At 32.5% G+C, this 25,572-nt stretch overlaps 2 protein-coding genes across 6 annotated transcripts; one reads left to right on the top strand and one right to left on the bottom strand.

Annotated features, from left to right (window-relative positions):
• Positions 1-263: 263 nt before the first annotated feature.
• On the top strand, positions 264-20,617 carry LOC135833338 (bifunctional 3'-phosphoadenosine 5'-phosphosulfate synthase 2-like). Of its 5 annotated transcripts, XM_065347089.1 has the most exons (11): positions 264-412; positions 742-860; positions 967-1,048; positions 14,952-15,066; positions 15,260-15,495; positions 17,127-17,265; positions 17,335-17,453; positions 17,542-17,745; positions 19,037-19,282; positions 19,360-20,047; positions 20,159-20,617. In XM_065347089.1, exons 2-11 carry the CDS (start codon positions 802-804, stop codon positions 20,257-20,259), a joined length of 1,989 nt encoding a protein of 662 aa, XP_065203161.1. In that variant the 5' UTR covers positions 264-412; positions 742-801; the 3' UTR covers positions 20,260-20,617. The 5 variants fall into 5 exon arrangements, with proteins under 5 accessions (XP_065203161.1, XP_065203162.1, XP_065203160.1 ...); XM_065347090.1 differs by lacking the exon at positions 742-860 and having other exon boundaries at positions 283-412; XM_065347088.1 differs by lacking the exon at positions 264-412 and having other exon boundaries at positions 675-860.
• On the bottom strand, positions 20,175-25,540 carry LOC135833342 (isovaleryl-CoA dehydrogenase, mitochondrial-like). Its single transcript, XM_065347098.1, has 9 exons — positions 25,225-25,540; positions 25,032-25,121; positions 23,175-23,396; positions 22,921-23,082; positions 21,988-22,156; positions 21,814-21,907; positions 21,643-21,733; positions 21,138-21,306; positions 20,175-21,069 (listed from the first exon to the last, which is right to left on the bottom strand). The coding sequence occupies exons 1-9, from the start codon at positions 25,360-25,362 to the stop codon at positions 20,936-20,938; spliced, it is 1,269 nt and encodes a 422-aa protein (XP_065203170.1). The 5' UTR covers positions 25,363-25,540; the 3' UTR covers positions 20,175-20,935.
• Between the last annotated feature and the right edge of the window lie 32 nt (positions 25,541-25,572).

The following is a 25,572-nucleotide window of genomic DNA, read 5'->3' as shown; positions in this document are numbered from 1 at the left end:
AAGAATAAGGTGAGAAATATGAATGAAATGAGAATATTATTATTATATTATTATTCTCTCAAGTCTCAAGTCAAGTCTCAATAGTCAGTCAAATCTCAAATGTCAAATTGAAAATTGAAATTCTCTCATTATGATTCGTTTCAGCTTTTTAAGCAACTGCGCATGCGTCCCTCCGCACAGCTGCTTGAGAGGTCATTCACTGCTGTAAGCCAACTGTGACAATAAAATTCTCTTGTTTTGTTTCCTTCGCAGTGAAGTATTCGGATAACACCCAAGTGTTATCTTTTTTCGACAGCGAAAAAATAAATATTCGAAATATTTCAATATTTTCAAAGTATTTCGCTGAAATCTCCAGCTTTCAAGCTATTATTTATTCGAAATGTTGAAAAATTAGAACTAAAGACATGGATAGGTATGTGGAAAGCTGTATTTTTCGTATCGTATCACCAGCTTTCAAAGCTTAATTAGACCTCGCACCGTTAGCTGCTTTCACAAAATACACTACGAGCTTTCATAAAAAACGTGCTATCTTAAGATAAAACTCTTCACAGTAGATTTAATTTTAGAAAATTAAATTTCTTTTGCACAAATCAATCCATACACGAGCTTATTAATATATTTATATAATCCAATTTAGCTACACCTGCCTTAACAAAGACCAGCTTCTGTGATCGATATCGCTAAATCTCATTTAAAATGGTAGATATTAATCGCTATCTATTTCAAATTCCTTTCTGTAAGCCGACATGTAGTTTTGGGCTTGTATCGCGGATCAATCTCGAAGATCTACGATCTACCATCATGTTCGTGTTTCGATGGGTGTGTTACTGTGTTTTTTTAATAACTCAGTATGATACGAGGTACTTATGATACTTACTTAGTTAAACGTTGCCCTAAATTCTTTCTTTAGAGATGATATTGCTGCTTTGGGGTTTCGACTAAACGGTGGTGATTTTATTTTTTCAGCGTCGTCCATTCCAAAATGATATCTTCGAAGGAAGGATTGGAGAAGATAGATCAGTGCGAAGAAGTCCCAAGGAGGAAATATGTAAGTAGGATGCTGCATCTTGTTAGAATTTTGTACGTAGAATCAAAATGTAAATACACTGAGATATTAGGTACTTCGTAGCCTACTTATTGTGGTACGTCGAACGAGGCGAAAATTCCAACCATGATAATCGCTGGTCAATCGAAATACCTCTGCCTACAAGTGTATTTATTTTGTTTGTGTACAGAACAGATGGACGTAGACATACCGTACGTCTACGTAGCTTTTCAATAGGTATTTGTAGTATCGAAATTCTATACAAGTATCATACAGTCTTAACCTTGGCGGTGGCTATTGTATTACTTTATTCCATACATTTCAAATATCATTAGCGTATATTACGTCCATCTATAGTTATTTGTACCGTTTGATTAGTTCCTTTTGCCCCGTTGATTCAAAAAAAAAAAAAATGAATAAAAACACTTTAGATAAGAATTTATTGTGTTTGGATCTAAATGAACAATATTATAGTTGCGTAATTCTAATCGATTAGGTAGATGGCTAATGCGCATCATTTTTTATACATAATTTCAACGTTAATTAGTTTCGGTAGGAGTCTTGTTTAATTTTTATCCACAAGGTTGATAAATTTTGACGAATTTGTTATTGCAAATTAGCGACACGCTAAATGAGCTCGCAAATACCTCCGTGAAGCTTATTTATTTTATTTTATTTTAAAAGCTTAGTCAGCTTCGTGACGCGCTACAAAGACATTAAAGTGGCACGATGTGACGCCCGAGGCAAATAAATATGTCAGCAAATTTTTATACCTAGAATTTTTTCGCGTGGATACGATACCCTATCGAAGCCAGGGTACAGTAACCTTGCCAAAGCTGAACCATCTTTATCGTATTTTATCATGGTCTACTCGTATTTCATATTTTTGAGAATTCGAATTCGTTAACGAAATTCCAACTTGAACCAAAACCTTATGAAATGATGTTTTTTTTTCTTCTTTGTAGATAATAGAGGTATCAAAATTTATATATCGAGCCGGATACGCGAGGATTAGGTTCAATACGCGAGTAGGAAAGAAATTACCGATAATAACGTCAATTTCCGAAGTTATTATGTAACTAACTCGATTAAATATATTTTTAATGATGGGTAAAGTCATTAACACGTTGCTCATTAAACCCTAAAAACCTGATTTGATTATCTCGCGAATTTTTGAGTTTCCAGAGGGAAGGGAAAAATTGGCGATGGGTGGATATTTGATTTTTTGCACCCACCACGCTATAATATGGATTATTTTATTCAAAGATGTGAACGAGTGGAATCAATCGTAAGGTTAACAGGTTGTGTACAAGCGCTGATAGACTGTGTGTGTGTTTAATATTACAGATTCATTTCGCAGATAATTTCAGCTACGAGCTGATGTAATTATTAATGAGGATCTTGTACAGTTATACACGTGATTACTGCTACTGTTTGAATCAACTGCTCGAATTATTTTGCTAAACTAGAAAATGTTGATTTCCGCGTAAGATTGGTTTCAAGTGAGCCTAATTGAAGGAGTTGCGATTTGAAAATAAGTTTGAGAGGTGAATTCATTCGTAGATGTTCCAAAAAGCCTCTAAGAAAAAATTAATCTCCTGCAAATGGAAAGTTCTATGTTCTACAATCTTTTTCGCAAGGTCCTTATTTTTTTTTTTTTGCTTCACAATTACATTATAATTGTTTTTTTTTCGTTTTTTTTTTTAGTTAGGATTCCTGTAGTTTTTTTTTCAAAATGGACTTTTTGACTGAGAGAATTCAAAGAATTGCAATTCGTTTTTTTTCCACAAACACAAACAGGTGATTCGAGTTAAACTCAATTACTTTGCTTGAGATATCTTCACAACTAAGTCTCGTGCTAAAAATTGATCATCGTTTACGCGTAGAAAATTGAATGCTCCGATCTCTTCATTTTGTTCGCAAGATCCTCAGTTTTTCATTGAAATTAATTTTCAATAGTAAAAAATTTGACACAAACGAGTTTTTTGGAAAATCCAAAAGTTTTGCGAACAATATGGAAAGAATAAAGCATGAAATTTCCTATTTGCAAAGTGTGGTTATTTTTTACTCGGACATTTTTTAAAGATATTTGCAGTAAAAATTGTGAAGCTAAACTTGATTGTCAGATTTTTTCGTGACCTTTTAAATACACTTCCTTGTAGTTAGGTACATATTAATCAACGAATTTTCGAGCTTATCAGAGATCATTCGCTAATTAATTCAGACCCGACGAACAAAATCATCAAAGCAATCAATTTTTGTTAATCCAAAGTACATATCTATTGGTTGAATAATTTTTCAAGTTTTCAAAATTCAAGACCATTTCGTCGTAAAATTATGAAAATTTAGAGTGAAAAAATTCTAAAACGACTGACAACTGAAAGCTGGACGATACAGTTTCGTGTTCTTTTTTTCAAATTTCTCTGCTATACCTACGTTTATTCCACAGCCAAATAGAAATTTTTTATTTTATTTTTTCGAAATCAAATTTTGAAAAACTTGATGATTTTTTGAAAAAGAAAAAATGCAATAAAGTTTTTTCAATTTTGTTTTCTTTAGCATGAGAAGTAGAATTTTTCTTTGAATTTTTGCTTACTTTTTTTGGTCTATTTTGATTTATTTTTTATCAATTTTTTTTTGTTGCCAAATAGACAAATGGACTATCTGAACTTTTTTTAAAAATCATCCCTTTGCGAAACATGCGATTAAAATTAGTTTTTAATAAGTATACGTATTTTTTAGCGTGACGAATAGAATTTTCCATTTTTTAAAAAAATTACCTTTACTTGGACAGAATTTTCTAACCCATTTTGAATCCTTAATCAACTTTTTTTTGCGAAATGGATTTTTTTCGAAATCAACTTTGTAGAAAACTGGTTCAGTCATTTTTCAAAAAACAAAACATGCCCCGAATTGTATTTAAATTCTCAAGAAAAACTTGTTTGTTGACAAAATTATCAAAAAGACTGATTTTTTTGGCCAAAATTTCCTAAAAGTCTTTTATTTGCCAAAGTTGCTAAAAAAAAACTCTTGTTTATTAGTCAAAATTTCCGTCATAATTTCCCTATTAAGTCCTTTTTGTTTACCAAAATTTCAAAAATATCTCACTTCTCTATCCAAATTGCAAAAAGACTCGCTTTTCATCAAAATTGTCAAAAAAGTTTTTTTTATTGCTGAAATTGCAAGAAATTCTTACATTTTGAAATCAAGTTTTTAAGGAAAGATTCGCCTTGTATTTTCCAATTTGATCCCAAAACAGAATTTTTCCCATGTTCTTTTCGAAATTAATTTCAAAGATAAACCAAGTCATTTTCTTTCCAATTTATAAAATTTCCGATTGAGAAGGTACATGATTTTTGAAGATTTATTTTTTCTATGACAATAGATGGTAGAAGAGGAGAAACATTTGCTCAACACGAATGGCATCTGAATCATTGAAACATTTTTGGACTGAGCATAGAAAATTCCAAGGACCATTCCAAAGATTTTAAATGTATGTAAATTTGACTCATTTTTCCAATGAATAAAAATCAAAATGATCAGCAATATGAAAAAACTCAAATTCTTGATAGGTGTAGAATGTGTTTTTTTTTTTTGAAAAAACTGGAAAACATGATTGAAAAAATTGTCTAAACATCAGTGAAATAATGTAGGTAATCATTATCAATCATTATCGACTTAAAAATTCTGTGTTTTGTATTTAAAATTCCTATTCAAAAAAAAAAGTTATTTAGAGGTCGTATTTTAATGATTTTTTTTCTTTGATCTCGTTCATTTTTGTTTTTATTTATATTATTGATATTTTTGGAGGAAGAGGGAGGAAGAAGAACGTAATTCTGGTATTTGAATTATTCCTACCGCTTTTTGGACAATTTTCTAAAGATGTTCGCTCGACTTATATTCAATTTCAAAGATTTTTTTTTTTAAATTTCATTTTTGGGACTTTTGGACCTATTTCACAACATTTGAAAACTTCCACAAAATTTTTGAAAAATCTTTACTCATTTTTGCGTATTACGAATACATTTTTATAATGTTTTAAACAGTATTCGTGCTGTTTTTATTACTTTTATATCATTTTCACCAATATTTTATGTGTTGACACCTTTTTAATCCTATTTTTCTATAATTCTTATCGCTCTTTGTTTTCTTCTTTAAAAAAAAAAGGCATGATTATTACCTCGAGCTTTTCTAGCTGCATTGATTCCGATCGATCGATCAATTTTTCTTGTATCCTGTTCTATTCCTTCCCCTTCTCCCCTGTCTTCATACCTCACCCTATCAAATCAAATAATTACGATTACGTTACGCTATAGGTATTTTTAACATGAAGAAAAATCGATCGTAAATCCGCGTTTCTTCTTCGCATCCTTCTTATACAAAAAATAAAATAAATGACTAACATACTATAACATAAGAGAATAAAAATAAAATAAAAAAATCATGAAATCATTCTCGAATCCGCGATTTTTAGAAAAACAACAATTTAACGAATTGGAAAAACACCTAAAAACACGATAAGAAAAAAAAACACGGAGCCCGGTTTACAATGAAGAAACGGTGTAAAATGGACGGGTCATTTTAATCGAATTTAACAAGACGACCTTGTGTAAGAATTTGTTCTCCGTGGCGAGTGAGAATCATCAAATCCTTGATATTCAAGCTGTATGTGTGATGCTTAAAATCGCTATATACCCAATTTCCGGAAGCTATACGGTAATTTTTTTCCATTATTTCCCCTTCCTCGGTGTTACCGCTTATCGCACTACTTTTCACTTACGTTCGACTTTAGTAGCTTCTAACGACTTGTAGTACATTACGTACCTGTGCGGCTGTCAGAATGTGAGCGGTGTACGAAATTACGATAATTTATCTAAAAAAAATTTTTTTCGCTGGTTCGTCGTTTGAAAATTTTTTTTCAGTGTAAGGTTTGATTATTAACGTAAAGGTAATTGTCGCGTTGAGTTGTCCAAGTGTTTGGTGTTTTTCTGTGTTTTTGACCAATAATAAAGAAAAAAAAATTAAAAAATAAAAATGATACAGACTAAAAAATTACAAGATTTTTGTTCGCTTCAAAATGATGGATCTCGGATTCAAAATGGACATAATGTACGTAATATTGAGACATTTTTTTCTTTTATGTATTTTTTTTTTTTTTTTTTGAATAGAAAAATAGGTATTTATTGTTCAGCCAGGGTATTAACATATTGACCGAATTAAAGTCCATGAACTATATGTTATTTTAACCGGTGTATTCGCTATCTCGTATTGTAATATATGACGAATCGACCATATGCACCGATTGTCTGGTTATTCCATTTATACTCAGGAAGGTAGTTAGATGTAGGTATGTTAACGTCAGAGCAAAATAACACAGAAGAAGATTAAATGCATATATGGTAATTGTATAACAATATTACCTCACGATATGAAAAAAATTTGAAGCATTTAACCACAGCAAGCACGTTGGTGTTGGTACATTACATATACAAGATGCTCGATATATGTATATTTCTCCGGGAACTTGTTTACTTCTTTGAATAGTATTTTATATTAGAAAGACTTTCACCTTACGTCCAATCGGCCTGTGTCGTAATAACGAGGATGACACGGATAGGAAGTGATGTGGAAATGATTTTAGAGGTTTGCTTGTTGCGTTGACCGTAATTTACTTACTTAGATTCTCAATGAATGTTTCATTTGTAATAATAGTTGATGTTATCGAGATGAATTTCTCGCGGTTTTTCGCTGAACTCTTGATAATCGAGTTAGGGGTTATGGATCGCGAGTTGAGGTCAAATGAGGTGAATATCATGGCAAAGGTGTCGATAATTCGAGTCTATTTATCGCAGGCTAAATGGTCTGCACCTTGAAATTTATCTGATGAAGAATTGAGATGTGTTGAAGCAGGGGGGTTGATGGATGGCTCATTTCATGAAGTATGCAGGATGGTCCGATTAGAATGTTTCTAAAAATCGTTTCGAAAAAGTCAGATATTTTACCATTTTTGCTCTGAAGGAGGATTTTTAAAATTCAAATAAGGAGGAAGAAAACTGGAATATCTCATGTTCTATCACTTTTGTTTCGTGTTATTTTTTTCATAGGACTCCTTATTTTTCCCAAAAATTAAATTCCTTGTGATAGAAAAAAATTTTGACTTTTTCTCTGCAAACACTCCATTTAAGTCGAACTTGCCAATTTTTATTCAAATTATTTCAAAAAGAAAGATTCCTAGAGAAAAATGAAAATATCTTGTACTTACTTGAATCTTACCCCTTTTCTGTATCGTAGATTGTAAAAAAGTGTACTATTATTTGAAATTATTTTAAATGAAAGCCAAAGAAGAAAAGAGGGGAGAGGGAGTGTAAAATCTGTAAAATCCATTTTTAAAACAGACGCATCAAATTTCATGCAGGAGTCATGGGTCATGGGTTACCTCAATTATCCCCTCCTCCCATTGAAAAATCACATCAAGTACATTTTTTCTCAATTTTTACTTTTTTCTTGTGTTTTTGTTCTTTTTTTTTATAATAATTATGTACATATTTATTTCAAAAAGAAATCTGAAGATTCCATGATCATCTTAGCTTACCCCCTCCCCCCCATTTTAAATTTTAAAAACGTAAAAAAAGTGCACCATTGAAACTTATTTTTCAAGTGATTACAAGAAGAATGGTACAAAATCATTTTCATTTTTAGTTGGTCTCCTGTTTAACCCTCCTCCCCCTCCACTTTCTGACTAAAAAATGACTTTTGATCTTTAAAATTATTCAATTTTTTTCTTCTCGAATAAATTTTTTCGTAGTTTATCAAGAAAAGTAGAACAGAGAGATGGAGAAAAATGTTCATAGAAATCTCATAGAAATTAGGTAGGTTATTCGACAAAAAATTGAGAATTTTGATATGGTGGAAGTTTTTTGAATTTTGAATTTGAGATACCATCAAAGCTGCAACGGTCCAATCTGAAAATCGAGTCAAAATTTGGACTCAGCACTTCCAAAACTATAACAAACGATATATTACACAGTATCTATGTTTTTGAAAATAATTTTTACCCCCCCCCCCCCCGAAGCCAAACGAAGGAAGAGGTTAGAAAAATCTTGTTAGTTCTGTAATTCTTTGAACGAGAATGACTCATGAAATTTTTCTGATCTGAATTGGAATACTTGAAGGGCATTAGGAAAAATTTTTTGATAAAATTTGACTCAATCTGGAATCATTCGTGCAAAATCGTCTGAAAAAAAGGGAGGAACCGCTTTTTTATTCGGTGAATGTGTAATTTTCAAATGTTGAACAACCTTCAGTAAAAATGTTTTTGGTAGAACAAGCCTGCTCATCCTGTTCTTCTTGCTTTCCTGCCAAATAAATGACCAAAAAGACCTGCTCTTTTCCATATTTCACTAAAATTCTAAAATTTTCTATTTTGTTTCAGAATTTCTAAATTATTTTGTTTGTAGTTTCTTTTCAGTTGGTTTTTTGAAAATTAAAAAAAAATGACCAAATAATCCTTAACCAGATGAAATGTTGAGTCTCCCCCCTCCCAAAATATTTGAAAAAATATTTTGTTATTTTAGTAAATTTTTAGATGTACCATTTGAGGGGCTTCATAGAAAGGGGGCCTTGGTCAATTTTTCTCACCAATTTTTACTAGTTTAAATGGACTTGAAAATTGATAGAAAACATTTTTGTTAATACATTCAAAATTGTAAAAATACAAAATGACTAAGGCCCCTTTTCCATGGAACAAACTCATTTGATTTCTTCTTCCAGAATTTCAAAATTATTTTTCCTCAATTTTTTGCCATATTTTTCAAATTGTTTTTTTGAAAATTATTTTTTTTGGCCTGAATAATCGTTGACTAGATAAATGTCGACCCCTCCCCCTCCTCTCACAAAATATTGAAACATTTGAAAAAATGTTGTGCTAAGTATAAGTTCTAATTTTGTTCTGTTTTTCTGATAAAATTTCTGAGAAATCTTGCTCTTTTCCATATTTTAGTAAAATTTTGGAATTTTCCTTAGTTTATTCTCCTTCTCTTTCAGAATTTTGAAATAATAATTTTTTATCGTTACTTAATATTATAATTACTTTTGGTTTTTTTGAGTTGATTGTTTGAAAATTGAGAGTTTCGACTTGAATGCACTTTGATCAGAAAGTTTTGAGCCACCCCCCTCTTTCCCCCTCACTCTGAATTTTTGAATTGAAAAAAATGTACTCGTATTGCTAAAAGTTCTAATTTTTCTTGTTGAAAAAAAATGTAGAAAAATTTTACTAGTGTTGATCTTTTTTATATTTTAGTCACATTTTGGAATTTTTCATGTATTCTCTTCTTATTTCAGAATTTCCAATTTTTTTATCTTTTTTGAGTCTTTTTTTTTGAAAATTTGAATTTTATTTCAAGAATCTTGCTTCATTGTGACGTTGGAAGACGGAGGTGATGTAAAAAATGAAGAAAATTGAGCGACGAATGAGAGGATGAAATAAGAAAAAATACAAAATTAATATTTTCTAAAAAAATTAATATTTTTCTTTTTAAAATTTACTCGAAACCAAAGCAAAATTGATATAATTTTTCTACTTCGGGTGGTGGGGTGTGGGAGGTGGTCACGTGCTGAAAATGACATCGTTAGTAAAATGTAAAAAAGTAAAACTTATCAAATTGCACGAGCTAATAGATACCAATTTATGCAGTGTGCATGCCCAAGTGTTTTTCAGTATTTATCAAAATTTGAAGAAAAAAATTAGTATTGAAAAATAATTCTTGTCATTGACCTTCTGTCTCCTTTGCTTGTCTAAATTACCTACCTGCAAACCTTGTTGGAAAATTAAAAATCGAAAATGGATGGATTTTTTCCAACCAGCAGGTGAGGTACATAAAGCAGAAGAAAAAAAAGGAAAAACCTCGTGCTTACTTGGAATTGAAAAATACGTATAAATCACTTGTAAAAATTATCAAAAAAGAAATAAAAAATTCAACACACCTCCTATTTTTTTGAAAAAAAAAATCATATGTTACGTTATCGCAAGCATACTTACCTACGTAAGTTGACATTGTGTAATAATGAGTTAGTTTCACATGTAAAAATACTTTTAAACTAATCGAGTACCTACCTATGCTGATATTCCAACATTGTATTTTTGAAAAAATGGTAAGGTGACCAACTCTCATGTAGTCGATGTTCCATTCGAAAAGTATCTACTTGTGATATTCATTTGTGGTGAGCTCGATTTGAGTCGCGAACTAACACCTGACAGTATATCAATGTATAATATGCAGGTAAAACTGGAAATACATATGTTACGTAATTTAGAATTTCATTACTTTGGGTTGATGGTATTATTTTCGTAGTCGATTTATCAAATTCTGAAGGTGAAGGAAATGAAGGGTGGATACGAAACTGGAAATTGTGTGACTGCGAGAGATTTTGAATTGGAATTTTATGAGATTACTTTTTAAATTGTTTGGTTTTTTTTGGTGGTGTAAAAATTTTTCGTTGTTTTTAACATTTTGTTTTCGAAGGAAGAGGAGAGGGACGAACTCTTTCAAATACCTTTTCCGGTTGGAATTCAGTTCTGCTCGAGGGCTGAGGGCTTACTAATAAAAAATTAGAAAAAGGTGTATGATTGATAAAATTGTTGAATTTATTTCACTTCGATTTAATAAGTACTCTCATTTTTCACGTCTACCATAAGTAAAGCAGTAAGTTTATACCTACGTTTGATAAAAATACAGATAATAGCGTCAAAAATCACGTATTGTATGATGAATCGAACACGAGAAGAATTATTCAAGCTGAAAAATATGTATAATATTGTCGATGCATATCTAAACCTTGTTACGATATCGTTTTTACTCGCAGCCTTAAGTAGTCTACTTGATTTTTATAATAAGCACTCGTGCAACAGATGATTTGTCAGTAGTGGTTTCGATAAGAATAATACACGAATCAAAGATTAATTTTGTACAGATTTTGCGGCTTTTTTGCGTCTCGATCATAGAGTAAAATGGAAAAAAATATTAAATTAATAATGAGAATGATTGTAATAAATTTTCATTCATTTTATACGTCCATGATAACGCGAAGAATATACCTACCTACCAAAATGTGCGCGGAAATTACTCGGGGGGGGGGGGGGAGAACTTCCTTATCTCACACCGCTGTAATTATTCTCATTATAACAATTTACCTACAATGTTAACTTTGATGTATGTATAGTCGACTGTATAGAGCATTATCAGTCGGCGAGATTAATTTCTACGTGTCTATAATTCGTTCCTAATCATTTGACCTTACAGAAAATATGTATTTTGTTGATTTTCAGTATAGGTATTATTATGGCTCAATTCGACGAATAAGTTCGTTTGTAATGCTCAAGGAGCTGAGGGTTTTTCATATTTTTTGTTTGATAGATTCTTATAAGCTTTCACTTGTACATACATACCTATACCTATAATAATGCTAATCGTTTCGAAGATTCAATTAAGAATATTCGGATTTATTAATTATTAATGAATACTTTGGTGCGTGTAATTAGTACTTTATTGTCTTTCTAAGAAAATGCTTCGAGATCTCGTGACTTAATTATACGCTCGAATGATTCGATAGGTTTTCTATGAGAAATTATTACATACCTATTTCAGACGACGGAATTTTTTGAGCAGTTGGTAAAAATTTATCATTAGGAAACCTACGTGAATTATTTCCTTGAACTTAGATTCGTTATTTAACTGTCGGTCTCGTCACTATCGCTCGTTTTCATTAATTGATCATTTTTTTCCAGCTGATTAGGCGTTAATATGGTTATTGTGCGAGTTATGCAATTGTTGTTATGATTTTCGACGTTATTTATTTGCCGTTATCACGCGGTTATTTACACGTTTATTCGGAAAGTTCTGCCCGATTCTGAGCTGTTTTGTTGATTTCAAAGAGACGATGCGATGATGCAGTACGAAGTGTGGATTTCGTAAAATTCCAAGTCCATTGAGAGATTGGGTTTTCCATTGATAAGCTATAAGGTATCTGTTACGTGGCCTAATTTCTGCCCAGTGGGATTAAGTTTTCGTGATTTAAAAATTATGTAAAAATTTTACCCAAAATATTCGAAATGAAATTTGTTTCAAAATGCAGTAATTTTTTCAAAGTTTGCAACTTTTTCGGCACTTTTGAAGTCAGACGACGTCATGAATGGATCTATTAAAGTTTTCCTTGTTTCTATCTTGTGTCTCTGTCTTTATTTTTTTCATTTTTTGAACATTTTTTATCATTTTTTTTTTTTTTTGTAGCAACAGCAAAACCTTTTCAACTTTTTTCCGATCTGATAAGTTAGTTTGTTAATAAAATGTTACGATTTTTGTCAACATGTCGAAGCACCTTTTTTTACTTCATTAAAATTATTTTCAAACTTGCTCACTTTCACCTGAAATTGAAGAAGGTTTCTTACTTTTCTGGGGTTTGGACTGAAAAAAATAGTTTTTAATTTTTTTTAATAATTATTAATTATTCATTGTTGCCACTGGAGTCTTACTTGGATAACTAATATTGTAGAAGAGCACTTCAATTTTGCTAATTATTGAGGGCTTATCTGATCTAAAGGTGATGAAAAAACTAGTGAATCAGAAGTGAGAGAGACAGGTTGTCTTCTTCTTCGGCGTAAAAATTTGGGAGAGCATAAATTTGAGGGCATGGAGGCCAATCTTCAAATCATTGAAAAAAAGTTTATTTTTGATGAAATTAAATATGTACTTTGTATACAAATTATTTCCCAACTTCAATTTTTTTGAAAATTTTCCTGTGAAAAATCTGACTTTGTAAATTATTCTGTGAAGGGGGTGGGGAGGGGGGTAGAGAGAGAGAGAGCTTTCTGAAAATTGGGTAGAAAAAAGTATGAAAAAGTAGTGTTTTTTCAACAAAAAAAAACCGTTAAGATTTAGTTAAGATACCATGTTTAAAAAAATGAAATTTGGGGCCAAAAATTGAAAAAAAAACGAAATTCTACCAAGTTGATCCAGAAGGCTGAAATTTGGTGTGCATCCTATTTTCAATTCCTCGAATCGATTAGAAACTGTTTCGAATCGTTTCGAGCAGTTTTGGAGCCTCCTGTAGATTTTTGAATGTTGAAATTTCCATAAAATTTTACCCAATGAATTTTAGAAGCTAAAATTTACTTTACACCCTGATTTTAATATGCTGAATCGATTGGAGGTGGTTTAAAGCCATTCTGGAGCTTCCAGACATATTTTGGTGATTCCTAATTTCGGATTTTTGAGTTAATTTGGTAAAAATCTGATTTTCCTCTTGTTTAACCCTTTATATCAAAAATTGAAAAAAAAAATGATTTTGGCATCTGAAATTTTGACAGGTAGTGTAGGTACTTTTGTGTGGTCTTTCGATTTATTTTTCATTTTTTTTGCCAGTCATGATACTTTTCTTGTTGGGAAAAATTAATCGTACTGCTTGGATGTCAAATTTTATGCCATTCAGTTTGCGTTCTAGTTTTTTTTTTTTTTTTTGATGGAAAAAACGAAAAATTTGCAAATTTTCTATTCCAAGATGTAAGTATATTTTCCCTCCAAAGCTGGAAATATCTCAGAAACGAGGCCTTCCCAAAAAATTAATCACTCTCTCCTGATGGCAAATTTTATATTATACAAGTTGTGTCTCTTCATTATTGGTCGCAAACTTTTTTTTTCTTTTACAAAAATTCCAAGTTTCTTTGAAAAAATTTTTTCGTCAAAAATCGATTTTTGAGACTTGTTAAGAATTTGGGGGGGGGGATGAAGGGAAACAAAATTGTGTAGCATAAAATTGCTTGCCTGTAAGGTGCATTCAGTCGTATTTTGAAATGCTATAAAAATTTAGAATGCTCGATTTCATTGAACAATATTGTTTGGAACTAAAATTGAAAGTAGGTATAATTATGTTTTTATGTGCAATTTTTTCGTTGTAAAACATTAGAAGAAAAATCATTCATTGAAAAAATGTCAAAGAGAAGCACATGGCTCTCCAGACATGCAACTGTCTTTCTACCCTTCTGCTGAAAAGGTCCCAATCTCCTAATTTTGATCAAGTTTGGCTAAAAATAAAGCATGAGTCTGCGTTGAACTCAAATATCCTCAATTTTTCACGCTAAATTTGTTTTTTTCAATATTTTTTTTTTATGATTTGTTCATTATTTCTTGTATTAATTAGATAAATAATTGAAACAAAAAAGTTGTGACAACGCATCAGCATTATTTTCGCGTATGGGGGAGGGAAGGGGAAGATCTGCAACTCTAAACTGGCTGCAACTTTCCCCTCTCTTTCTACTTGTAATTTTTAAAAATTAATAACATTTAATTTTTTCACTTGTGTTGAACAGTCATTTCAATTTGAGGCAGTGATGACGTAGCCTAGACTTTTCCAAGTGGCCAAGAAGAGAACAAAACAGGATTTTTAGATTTGAAAAGGTCGAAATTTGAAATAATTTTCTAAAAACCGAACGTTCATTTTTCCAAATTTGATATCAAATTATCATCGCAATCGCCTCCTCTTCTGGTCATGTAACTTATTTGGAGGTAGGGAGTCCAATTGAGAGGGTTCTTATTCTGAGTACCTGGACCATGTAAGCTTAAAGTGAAGAAGAAGTAGACAAAAGTTCATTTTCCTTCCAATTTGTATTTAAAAAATCTGACCCCTTCTCAAAGTATCCAACGATGAATTTTTTCTCAACAATCTACCGCCAACCTCCCCCCTCTACTCTCCTCCTCTCCCCATCGAAGTAAAATGAGAACAACATAACCCTTATCGCGGAGAAATAATAATTCTTTTCCCGAATGAATGCCCTCATGTTTTAATTTAATTTGTAAAAAAATAAATGTAAAATCCTGATTTTAACCTACTTTTCTATTTCAATTTCTGTTTACAGGGATTACAAAGGGCTACGAATGTAACTTTCCAGAAACATCATGTGTCTCGCGATAAACGTGGTCATATCTTGGGAAGACACCGAGGCTTTCGCGGATGCACCGTGTGGTTCACAGGTGAGCAATGAGCATGGAAAAAACCGCGTGTACTCGTACCTGTAATGTAGAGATTTCCCACGTGTGGGGTCTTACCGGTATTTGGGAACCGGTTACTGCATACACCATGTCCCTACTTGCTACCGAATGTTCGTACTTCGTACTTTCGAGTATTTTTAATTTTATTTTTGCTCTTTTTTTCTGATTCATACAGGATTATCTGGCGCCGGTAAAACCTCGATCTCGTTCCAGTTGGAGGAATGGCTCATCTCACGTGGAATATCAGCGTACGGATTGGATGGTGACAATATTCGTACCGGATTGAATAAAGATTTAGGATTTACCCCGGAAGATCGCGAAGAAAATATACGTCGGGTGGCCGAGGTGGCGAAATTGTTCGCTGATAGTGGGACTATCGCGTTGTGCAGTTTTGTTTCTCCTTTTGCCGGGGTAAGAAATGATTACTAGTCGAAAAGGTGTTATATTTTTTGATCATAGGATACAAATTGCTGAGTGATGGGATGATGTGTGCTGATTGAAGAGCAGAGTTGCATGATAGGATTATTTTTTAATAAAAGAGTAGTAGCCTAAGTATTCAAATTTCAAAGCCAATCCGAGCAACGCGTTTGGGCATTGTATAAATTTCAAATTTGAATACCTGTTCAATCAGAAGGTCCTACTTGTATTTTGAAAGAAATGGAAATATGTAGTTGAGAAATTTTGAATTTTAAAAATCGAATGATTTCACAATTATTAGGAATGCTTATGACCTTCCAGTGAAATTGTCAAAAATTTGAACTTCTAAAAATAAATTGGGGAAAAAATAATGACGAATTTTTAATTGAAAAATATCTGTAAAATTCATTTACGTATTTTTTTCAAAATTTTGAAACCAGCAATAAACTCTAATTGGGTAAATTTTCTCTCTAAAAAATGCAAAAATGGCTTCATTTTATTTATTTTATAATCATGCTAGTTCTACATGTAAGGAAATTGTAATGGATCAGAATATTTTACGAGTAGAGTACGAATTAGTGAACTGTATTCCTAATACAAGTTGAATATCGATCAAGTATCAAGTGCCAATTTTTTGGAGAATTTAATTAGGAGAAGGACTAAATGAGATGAATGTTTTTCTGTAACATATTTTTGTCTTGTTTCGAATAGATATTTGTGATTCAATTTGATTTTTTTTTACTTAATTGATTCAATTAGAAAAATAAAATTAGCCACGTTGCCAAATATACTGGTTACGTAATGAATTTGGTGTTTCAAATCCGTAATAATAATTGTATCACGTAGATATCCATTTTAAAATGATCTCGTTGTTCGGCATTGAAGTCCTAATTAGCGATTCTTTGAAGAAAAGAAAAAAGAAAAAAAGTATTCTAATCAGAGATTAATTCGAGTCGATAATCCCGGCGGCAATTTATTTTCACAATTTATTTTTTCAAATGTTTTATACCGAGGCCACGTTAGCTTGTTGCAATCTTTTAGGTACCTACTAAAATGATAAGGTTTTTTGAAATTGTAGAATATTGTGATAAATTTTTATTGTATAGCTTTTGAACAGCCACGTTGTTCGATTTTTCAACTCGATAATTTGTTTTTTTGTAAAATTCCATTAAAAAGCTCAAATTTATTACAACCAAAAGTGTAAAGTTGAAACGAACGTAGGGCGATTATATCTGTTACAAATTATCAAATGGTTTGAGACGTTTACAACATTGTGTAGGTACAGGTTATCAGCAAACACGAGGGCGATATTTTTAAAATTACATTGTTGAAGCTGAAATTATTATGCACATAATTGTAAAAACGATATCGGTGTATTTTTCTTCGCCAAATGTCCTTTTTTATCATTTTGTTCCATGAGTCATTTCACCTACGGAGTTGATAAAGCTTTAAAATTTATTATCTCGAGCTTTGTGCGCGGTTCGAGATAACTGAGCTTTTTTTGATGAGTTGAAATTGAGCTGATTTCAAGGTTTATGAATTATCTTGAGAACTTTATTATTATATAGTATAACGCTCTTAAAACTGAGTATAGTAATTTATGATGATTATGTTTTTGACCTTAGGATCGAGAAATGGCTCGAAAAATCCACGAGGCGGCTGAATTGCCATTTTTTGAAGTTTTCGTCGATACTCCTTTCGAAGTCTGCGAAGATCGAGATGTCAAAGGACTGTATAAGAAAGCCAGAGCTGGTAATATCAAAGGTGAGCGACCTCGACACGTGAAAATGTACTATTTGAGTGAATTTTCTAACGATATTAATTTTTTTTCAGGATTTACTGGTATCGATCAACAATACGAAAGACCTAAAAACCCCGACTTAATCGTTCGAACAGCCGATCATACTATCGAAGACAGCATGTTCCAAGTTATTCAGCTGCTAGAAGAAAAGGTAAACGAGATGACTCCACATTGATGCCCAAACAGGCTAAAAAACTTGTTAACGATTTGAGTAACGAATTATTTATTTTGTCAAATAGGAAATCATTCCAGTACAAAGTCGCGAAAGCGATACCGTTCCTGAATTATTCGTGGCTGAAAATAAAATCACCAGTGTTAGTCGAGAAATGGATGAGTTACATTCGTTGGACATTTCCAAAGTCGATTTACAATGGGTTCAAGTGATCAGCGAAGGATGGGCTGCTCCACTTAAAGGATTTATGACTAAAGAACAATATTTACAAGTGCGTGAGACTACTTTTTCACAATAATTGAAGTTCTCCATATTGAGTCGGATTCTTCGATTTTGCTGTAGAGTTCCTTTTGGTGATCTGGTCAGCTCTGCATTTTGTAAAAAAAAAAAGAGAGATGAAGGAAAGTGATGGATCGAATTTGAAAAATTGATAAATATTTGAACTCAGTGGCCTAGAATTAGTTGAAATCAACTTTTCATACCATATTTTCGTGATTTCTTAATTTTTTTACCTCAAAAATGAAGGCTGGAGGGGTACTGACGGATCTTATTTAAAAAAAATAATCGTATATTTGAACTCGAGAAACGACACGTCACACTTTGTTTTAAATTTTTTTACATTTTGGCCATACCTATTTAAGGGCAGGTAGGGCAGAAGGGTAAAATAAAAAAATAAGTCAAAATTCGATCTCAGCATCTTCAGATTAGTAACTATCGATATGTCGCTTGATTTTTTAAAAAATTTTTAAATTGTTAATTTTGATCTATATGAGGTGGAGGGATTTTGGACCTTTCATAGATTTTGAGATCTCATTTTGGAAATTAGCTCGCTTCATTCGTTTCAAAGAGAATAAAAAAGCGTCTGTACCGCAATTTTTTTCAAATTTTTAAACGATGTTTTTCTACTTTTGTATTCCTTATGAAAAGCTGAGCCTTCGCCTTGAAAGTTCAAATTCGTTTCGTAATTTTCAAATTTAAATGAATAAATTTCAATTTTTAGTTTTGTCTTTTTTTGGTTTGTTTGACATTTTTATTAATATTACAATCTTAAGATACTTCTTAAATTCTCTGACAACTTCATCTACCCACTTTATCTCAAGATCCTTATGCGAAGGTGCTTCATTTGTTTGAAACCATCTTGCACCTGCAATTGTTCGGAGAGTTACAGGTGCAAGGTGGTTTCAAACAAAGTTTAGGCCTTCTTGTGACATGAGCCTTCAGATTTGGGAAAGTAGAATTTTTAAATTTATTTCAAGTTTGTAATTTACCTACATTTGAAAGAGACAATTGGAAATTCTCAAAAATCACGAGACTACCCATCCTCTCTCCTCCTCTTCTTCTCCCATCTTTCTTGAGGATTGATTAGCACTGAAATAGTGATGATTGTTTCACTAGATCACCAAAGTATTAAAAAAAAAAAAAAAAAAAAAGGAAATCGAATGATTCAATCGAATTGTTGTGTTGATTTGGTGAGATATGGAGTAGTTCAATTGGCGAACAATTTGTCGAAATTAAGCACCCTTAAATTATACATAATATTCTAAATTACGTTTTTTTTTCAGGCATTGCATTTCAATCAGTTACCGAAACAAAATGAACACCTTGGCGAAATTAATCACTCCATTTTGATCGTTCTGCCAGTTTCGACAGCTGATAAAGAACGTCTGGAAGAAGTCAGTTCGTTCAAATTATGTTACGAAGGTAAACCATACGCGATCATTCGTAAACCACAATTCTACCCTCACCGTAAAGAAGAACGTGTCGCTAGACAATTTGGAACCACCCATAAAGATCATCCTTATATTAAAGTAAGATCTCAAAACCCATTTACACTTTGAAATTGAACCAAGTGTTTAGTTGGTAACTAATCCTGTGTATTCTACAGATGATTTACGAAAGCGGTGACTGGCTGGTCGGCGGTGATCTCGAAGTATTGGAGAGAATACGATGGAATGACGGCTTAGACCAATATCGCCTTACACCGAACGAATTACGAACAAAATTCAAAGAAATGCGAGCCGACGCTGTATTTGCTTTCCAACTACGTAATCCCATCCATAATGGGCACGCTTTACTGATGCAAGATACCAGACGTGAGCTATTGAGCAGAGGATACAAGAACCCCGTCCTGTTGCTGCATCCTTTAGGTGGTTGGACCAAAGACGACGATGTACCTTTACCTGTTCGTATCCGTCAACATCAGGCTGTCTTGGAAGAAGGTGTACTGGATCCTAAATCAACCGTGTTGGCTATTTTCCCATCCCCGATGTACTACGCCGGACCGACTGAAGTTCAGTGGCATGCTAAGGCTAGGATGATAGCCGGTGCTAATTTTTATATCGTTGGTAGAGATCCGGCCGGCGTTCCTCATCCTGATAAAGAAAATAATCCCGGTAAAGATTTATACGATGCTGTGGACGGTGGTATGGTTTTGAAGATGGCTCCTGGATTAAAGGATCTGGAGATTGTACCCTTCAGAGTGGCAGCTTATAATACGAAGACGAAGAAAATGGAGTTCTTCGATCCGGCCAGGAAAGATGAATTCTTGTTTATTTCGGGGACCAAGATGAGAGGTAAGAATATTTATTGTAGGTAATTTGACCACATTCAACTGTTCAAGTTATTGAATCATTTCTAGTTACTTTTGAATAACCAATATTTAATCAAACAATTCTGTTTTCCAGGTTTTGCTCGTAATGGAGAAGAACCTCCAGAAGGTTTCATGGCTCCTCAAGCTTGGAAAGTTTTATCTACTTATTATCAAGATATCACGAAAAAGGCGTAAAATTCGTTGACATTCCATTTTAACATTTCGTTGTTATCACGTATTCCTAATTTCCCTAATTTTTTTTCTCGAGTTACCATCTCTTTTTATTGTTTCGAGCATGTCTCAATGAAAAAAATGAATCGTGCGGGATATTACGTATTTACCAATTTTTATACCTTTGTTGTATGTTAATTATTGTTTGAGTGAATTGATTTCATTATCGTATTTTGTTTGCGTGTACCTATATTTCTTTTTTGTTGTTGTTTAATTTGTATTTTTATTATGTACAGAATAAAGTTAGAGATGTTTTACCCTGTTAAAGTATGTTTTTGTATACGATTGTGTTAAATATACGTAATCGTCATTTGTGTCGTAATTCGTTGTTCAAAAAGTTTTGTTTTTGGAAACAAATGATTGTGTTTGATTTGATGAAAGTATTATTATCTAATTATTTATTATAAGAGTAGGTATCACAAATTAGCTAACACGTTTACGTATATAAAATTGATGATAAATACCAACAATTTATCTGTGTACAAACTGCGTATACGTTTCACAGCCGAATGGAAATTTTTTTCCAAATAATGTAATGGGAATGTACTTAGACTAGGGTGTCAAATGATATGATTTTTTTACTCGAATACTTTTATATAATGTATGAAAAGTGGTCTTATCTTCGAGATAAACCGTTCAGCTAACTGTATTCTTTATTAAGAGCTCTTCCAATGACTAATCTTCGAACTTCGACAGTACCAGCACCGATTTCATATAACTTAGCGTCTCTTAAATATCGTCCGGTATTGTAATCGTTTATGTAACCATTTCCTCCTGAAAATACAGTATTTTTAGTCAGGATAATGTATTTAAAATGAACGAAATATTGTAAGAATAATTACCAAGGCACTGGATAGCATCGAGGGCGACTTTGACTGAATTTTCGGCTGAAAAAAGGAACACTCCACTGCAATCTTTGCTGCTAACAAATCCTCTATCGTAAGCTTTAGCTACGTTGTAAAGATAGCTACGAGAAGCGTTCAAAGCAACGTACATATCGGCTATCTTACTCTATCATAAAAAAATACAAAAATTATCCATTATTAATTTAATAAAAATTCAAATGAAAATTAAAAATCATAAAAAAATGCAGGAAAAATTGTTTGCAATAGTTGCTCCATTTTCGGGTACTTAGGCAATTTGTTGAACTTGCTCTTGCCGGATCACGTGGGTAGCATTTTTAAAAAAAATTATCGTAATATTGATGATAACGTAACGTGTGTTTGAGTTTTAAATGTTCTATTTTAATTAATTATTCAAAGTAATGTTTGTATTTTGTTCGAGATATACGAAGTGAGTAATTGAAGAGCTATTTTTTAAATTTTAAAGTACTGTTTGTAAACGAACCTGCATCATTTGGAATTCTCCTATCCTTTGATTGAATTGTTTACGTTCGTGGACATATTGAAAAGCAATATCACAGCAAGCTTGCATAATTCTACGGTATAATGCAAAATGAATACAGGGTGAGACTGAAAAAGCTTCATTACCATATTTTGTAGATAATCATCAACATACCCTACTGGTCCAGAAGAAGCTACCAATCGTTCAGAATCTAAACCGGACATCAAGACGTATACTCCTTTGTTCTCTTCGCCGAGCACATTCTCTTCTGTAATGAAATAAATCAATCAATCAGTAATCATCAAGGGTTGATTTAGTATTGGCTACAGAATTCATCAATCAACTTACTTGGCACTATGCAGTTTTCGAATATCAATTCGCAAGTGTTTGAACCTCTCATGCCCAATTTGTCGAGTTTCTGCGCTGTACGAAATCCTTTGAAATCTTTTTCGATGATGAAAGTTGTTATTTTTTTCTTTCCTTCAGTTACTTTATCGTTTTTAAGTTTGGTATAAACCTGTGGAGATGAATCAAGTGAATTATTCCTGGAACTAGTATAAGGTTTTCATTGCTGAAAATCTCGATCATAAGTTTGATCAAGAAATACCTAAGTAGGCGGATCTTTGTTGTTAAATTTAAATTAAATCTGCATCAGATCATGAGGTCGTAGATTGTAGGTATTTCTCAATCAAAGAATTAATTTTTTTCAAGAATCAAATGTGCGTATGAATATGATAAGCTGATAGCAAAAATGACCATCATATGATTAGCATGTGCTTCTGTTGAAATATAAAATCACGAAGCATCTGTATAACCTTGCTCCTATTTCCTTGTACGTAACAGCTACCCATTATCTTAATCGAAACTAGTTTTAAATTTATCAAACATTATTCAAACGGAAATGTGCTACTGAGTAAATATGTTCAATGTTGGCATACTACATCGTTATTTCCATATAACTTTTATCTTTTTTGGTATGACAACGAAATACGAATTGAGATAAGAACAAGGTTTCCTTGATTATGAATAATATAAAAGTTTCAAAAATAATATTATTATTCTAATGATAGTGATTTTTTTCACAGGAAACTGGTTATGCTGCTATTTTATTAAATTGGATCGAAGAATTTGAGTCAGTGTTTCACTTCATAATCAAGATCAAGGTCTCGAAGACGTTTTGATAATAAATTGATTGTCAAGGAACGTAGAAATGTAGGAAGAGCTATGGAAATGACGCTCAAAGGTAAACGTATTAATGACAGAAGCGACTAAAAAACATACCACGAGCACATCAGCATCTGGTCCATTGGAAATCCAGAATTTATTTCCGTTCAAAACATAATGATCGTCGTGTTTTTCAGCAGTCAATGACATTGATACGACATCAGATCCTGAGCCAGTTTCGGACATAGCAAGAGCTCCTATGTGTTCTCCTGAACAAAGCTAGTATATCCGGAGATGAAAATAAATAAAAGAATACAATGTGATTATTAATATACATAGGAAAGCGTCGTAAAATAATGAAATTCATATACTTTTGGTAAGTATTTTAGTTTTTGTTCGTGAGATCCGTGTCGAGAGATTTGATTTAAACATAGCGTATTATGAGCCAAGTAACTTAAACCGATTGCGGCACTGGCTCGAGATAATTCTTCCATTACAACGATCGTGTCCAGGTAACCACCCTCTGATCCACCATATTCGGATTTCGTCTCAATACCTATCAATCCAAGTGATCCGAGTTTACGCCAGAATTCCTAGAATTATTTCATTAATAGATTAATGAGTTTTTGTACAATGCCTTAATAGTCCGGCATATGACAATAGGAGTAATTGCACCCCCCCCCCCGCCGATCCTCCGGGACAACTTTTTTCTTAAAAGGGACATCCTAAGGAACATTTTAAAGCAAACTTGCCAAAAAAAAAGTTGGCCTTACTTACAAAATGGCGGCCATTTTGATTGACAGGTCAGCCGAATTCGCAGATTTTGCGTTTTAACACAGGACTTGCACGAACTTTTTCAAACTTTACAAAGGTAAATCGAAAGATCATGCAAAAATTTATCACCTGTCAAAATTTCAAGTGCTAAAGTGCGTTTTTCGATTTTTGGTGAATTTTTGAAAATCAAATTTAGGGCAAAAATGAGGGAAAAAATTAAAATTTTACCGAATTGACCAAGAGAGCTGAAATTTGGGATATACCCTATTTTCGACATGCCAAATCGATTGGAAACGGGTTCAACTCGTTTAGAGAAGTTCTGGAGCCTCCAGCAGATTTTTGAAACTCAAAATTCCATCAAATTGGAGTTGTAAAGCTAAAATTTATTCTAAAAACTAATTTCAATACGCTACGAAGTACTGCAGGTGAATTTCAAGTCGTTTTGGAGCCTCCAGCAACTTTTTGAAATGTTGTATGACGTTTTTTTTTGAAAATTGAAATTTCCTAAAAGTAGCTGGAAGCTTCAAAACCATTTGAAACCACCATGTAGTCTGCGAAGTAAATTCCAGCTTGCCAACTCCATTTGATAAATTAATTTTGGGGAAATTTCAAGTTTCGAAAATCTACCGGAGGCTCCAGTAATTTTCAAAAAAGTCACTGGAGGCTCTAAAATGACTTGAACCCACCTGAAGTCGTCTTCAGAGGGTGTTAAAATTGGAGTGTAGAATAAATTTCAGCTTTCCATCTCCATTTGATGAAATTTTGTGAAAATTTAAAGCTTCAAAAATCTGCTGGAGGCTCCAGTAATTTTCAAAAAAAGTCGCTGGTGGCCCTAAAATTACTTGAACCCACCTGAAGTCGTCTTCAGAGGGTGTTGAAATTGGAGTATAGAGTAAATTTGAACTTTTCATTTCCATTTGATGAAATTTTGTGAAAATTTAAAGTTTCAAAAATCTGCTGGAGGCATCAGAAATTTTCAAAAAGTCGCTGGAGGCTTCAAAACGACTTGAAATTCACCTGCAGTACTTCGTAGCGTATTGAAATTAGTTTTTAGAATAAATTTTAGCTTTACAACTCCAATTTGATGGAATTTTGTGGGAATTTCGAGTTTCAAAAATCTGCTGGAGGCTCCAGAACTTCTCTAAATGGGTTGAACCCGTTTCCAATCGATTTGGCATGTCGAAAATAGGGTATATCCCAAATTTCAGCTTTCTTGGTCAATTTGGTAAAATTTTGATTTTTTCCCTCATTTTTGGCCTAAATTCGAAAGTTGTCCCGGAGGATCGGCGGGGGGGGGGTGCAATTACTCCTATTGTCATATGCCGGACTACTACTGTACCTAAGTATTCTTCATAATTTATCACTTTGCTACAAAATAAAAATTTTACTCGTGAAATGAACTTCTACTAAGTTTTAAAAATGCGAATCACAATTTAAAATATTTTCACTCTTACCCTTAGTTGTCTAAATTCATTTTGTTTATCAATTTCTGCAGCAAAAGGAGCCAATTCTTTTTGCACAAAATTAAAAATAGTGGTTCTCAACTGCAATTTAAAAAAAAATAATTAAATAGGACATTTCATGATTTTTTAAAAACAAATATCTAGCTTTAAGATATTTTTATTACGTGGATAATTTTTCGTTTACCTGTTTCTGATCCTCAGATAATCCGAATATTTCTTCGTTTATAGGATAAAACTGAGACAACGTTCGTTTATTTATATTGTACCACTTCGAATTACTTTTTATCAACGTCGCGATTCTTTTCGAAAACTTCAAACTCATCGTGAAAATAATATTTACGTGTATTATCGGCGCGAGCACCAAACTGACAATGTAACGAAATTACGATTTTATTGCAGAACTGTTCTGTACAATGTAATTATTTTGTATCAATTGACACACATCTATTTTGCTGTAAACATTAACGCGATGGATCAGGTTTTGGTGGGAGTGTAAGTGGAATGACGATACCTAAATGGGTACAATTCGTCC

The sequence above is a fragment of the Planococcus citri genome, chromosome 1 (assembly GCF_950023065.1).
Source record: "Planococcus citri chromosome 1, ihPlaCitr1.1, whole genome shotgun sequence".
NCBI lineage: Eukaryota > Metazoa > Arthropoda > Insecta > Hemiptera > Pseudococcidae > Planococcus > Planococcus citri.
Note: the sequence above shows the minus strand (reverse complement) of the source record. Positions and strands in the feature narration are given on the sequence as shown.

Excerpts from the sequence above, each read along its gene's own strand:
- LOC135833342 (XM_065347098.1), bottom strand. The coding sequence starts at position 25,362 with ATGAGTTTGAAGTTTTCGAAAAGAATCGCGACGTTGATAAAAAGTAAT. Across the intron at positions 25,122-25,224 it reads TATCTGAGGATCAGAAACAG|TTGAGAACCACTATTTTTAA; the intron begins GTAAACGAAAAA and ends TTTAAATTGCAG. Across the intron at positions 23,397-25,031 it reads ATGAATTTAGACAACTAAGG|GAATTCTGGCGTAAACTCGG; the intron begins GTAAGAGTGAAA and ends AAATAATTCTAG.
- LOC135833338 (XM_065347088.1), top strand. The coding sequence starts at position 697 with ATGGTAGATATTAATCGCTATCTATTTCAAATTCCTTTCTGTAAGCCG. Across the intron at positions 1,049-14,951 it reads AAGTCCCAAGGAGGAAATAT|GGATTACAAAGGGCTACGAA; the intron begins GTAAGTAGGATG and ends TTCTGTTTACAG. Across the intron at positions 17,746-19,036 it reads CTAAAGAACAATATTTACAA|GCATTGCATTTCAATCAGTT; the intron begins GTGCGTGAGACT and ends TTTTTTTTTCAG.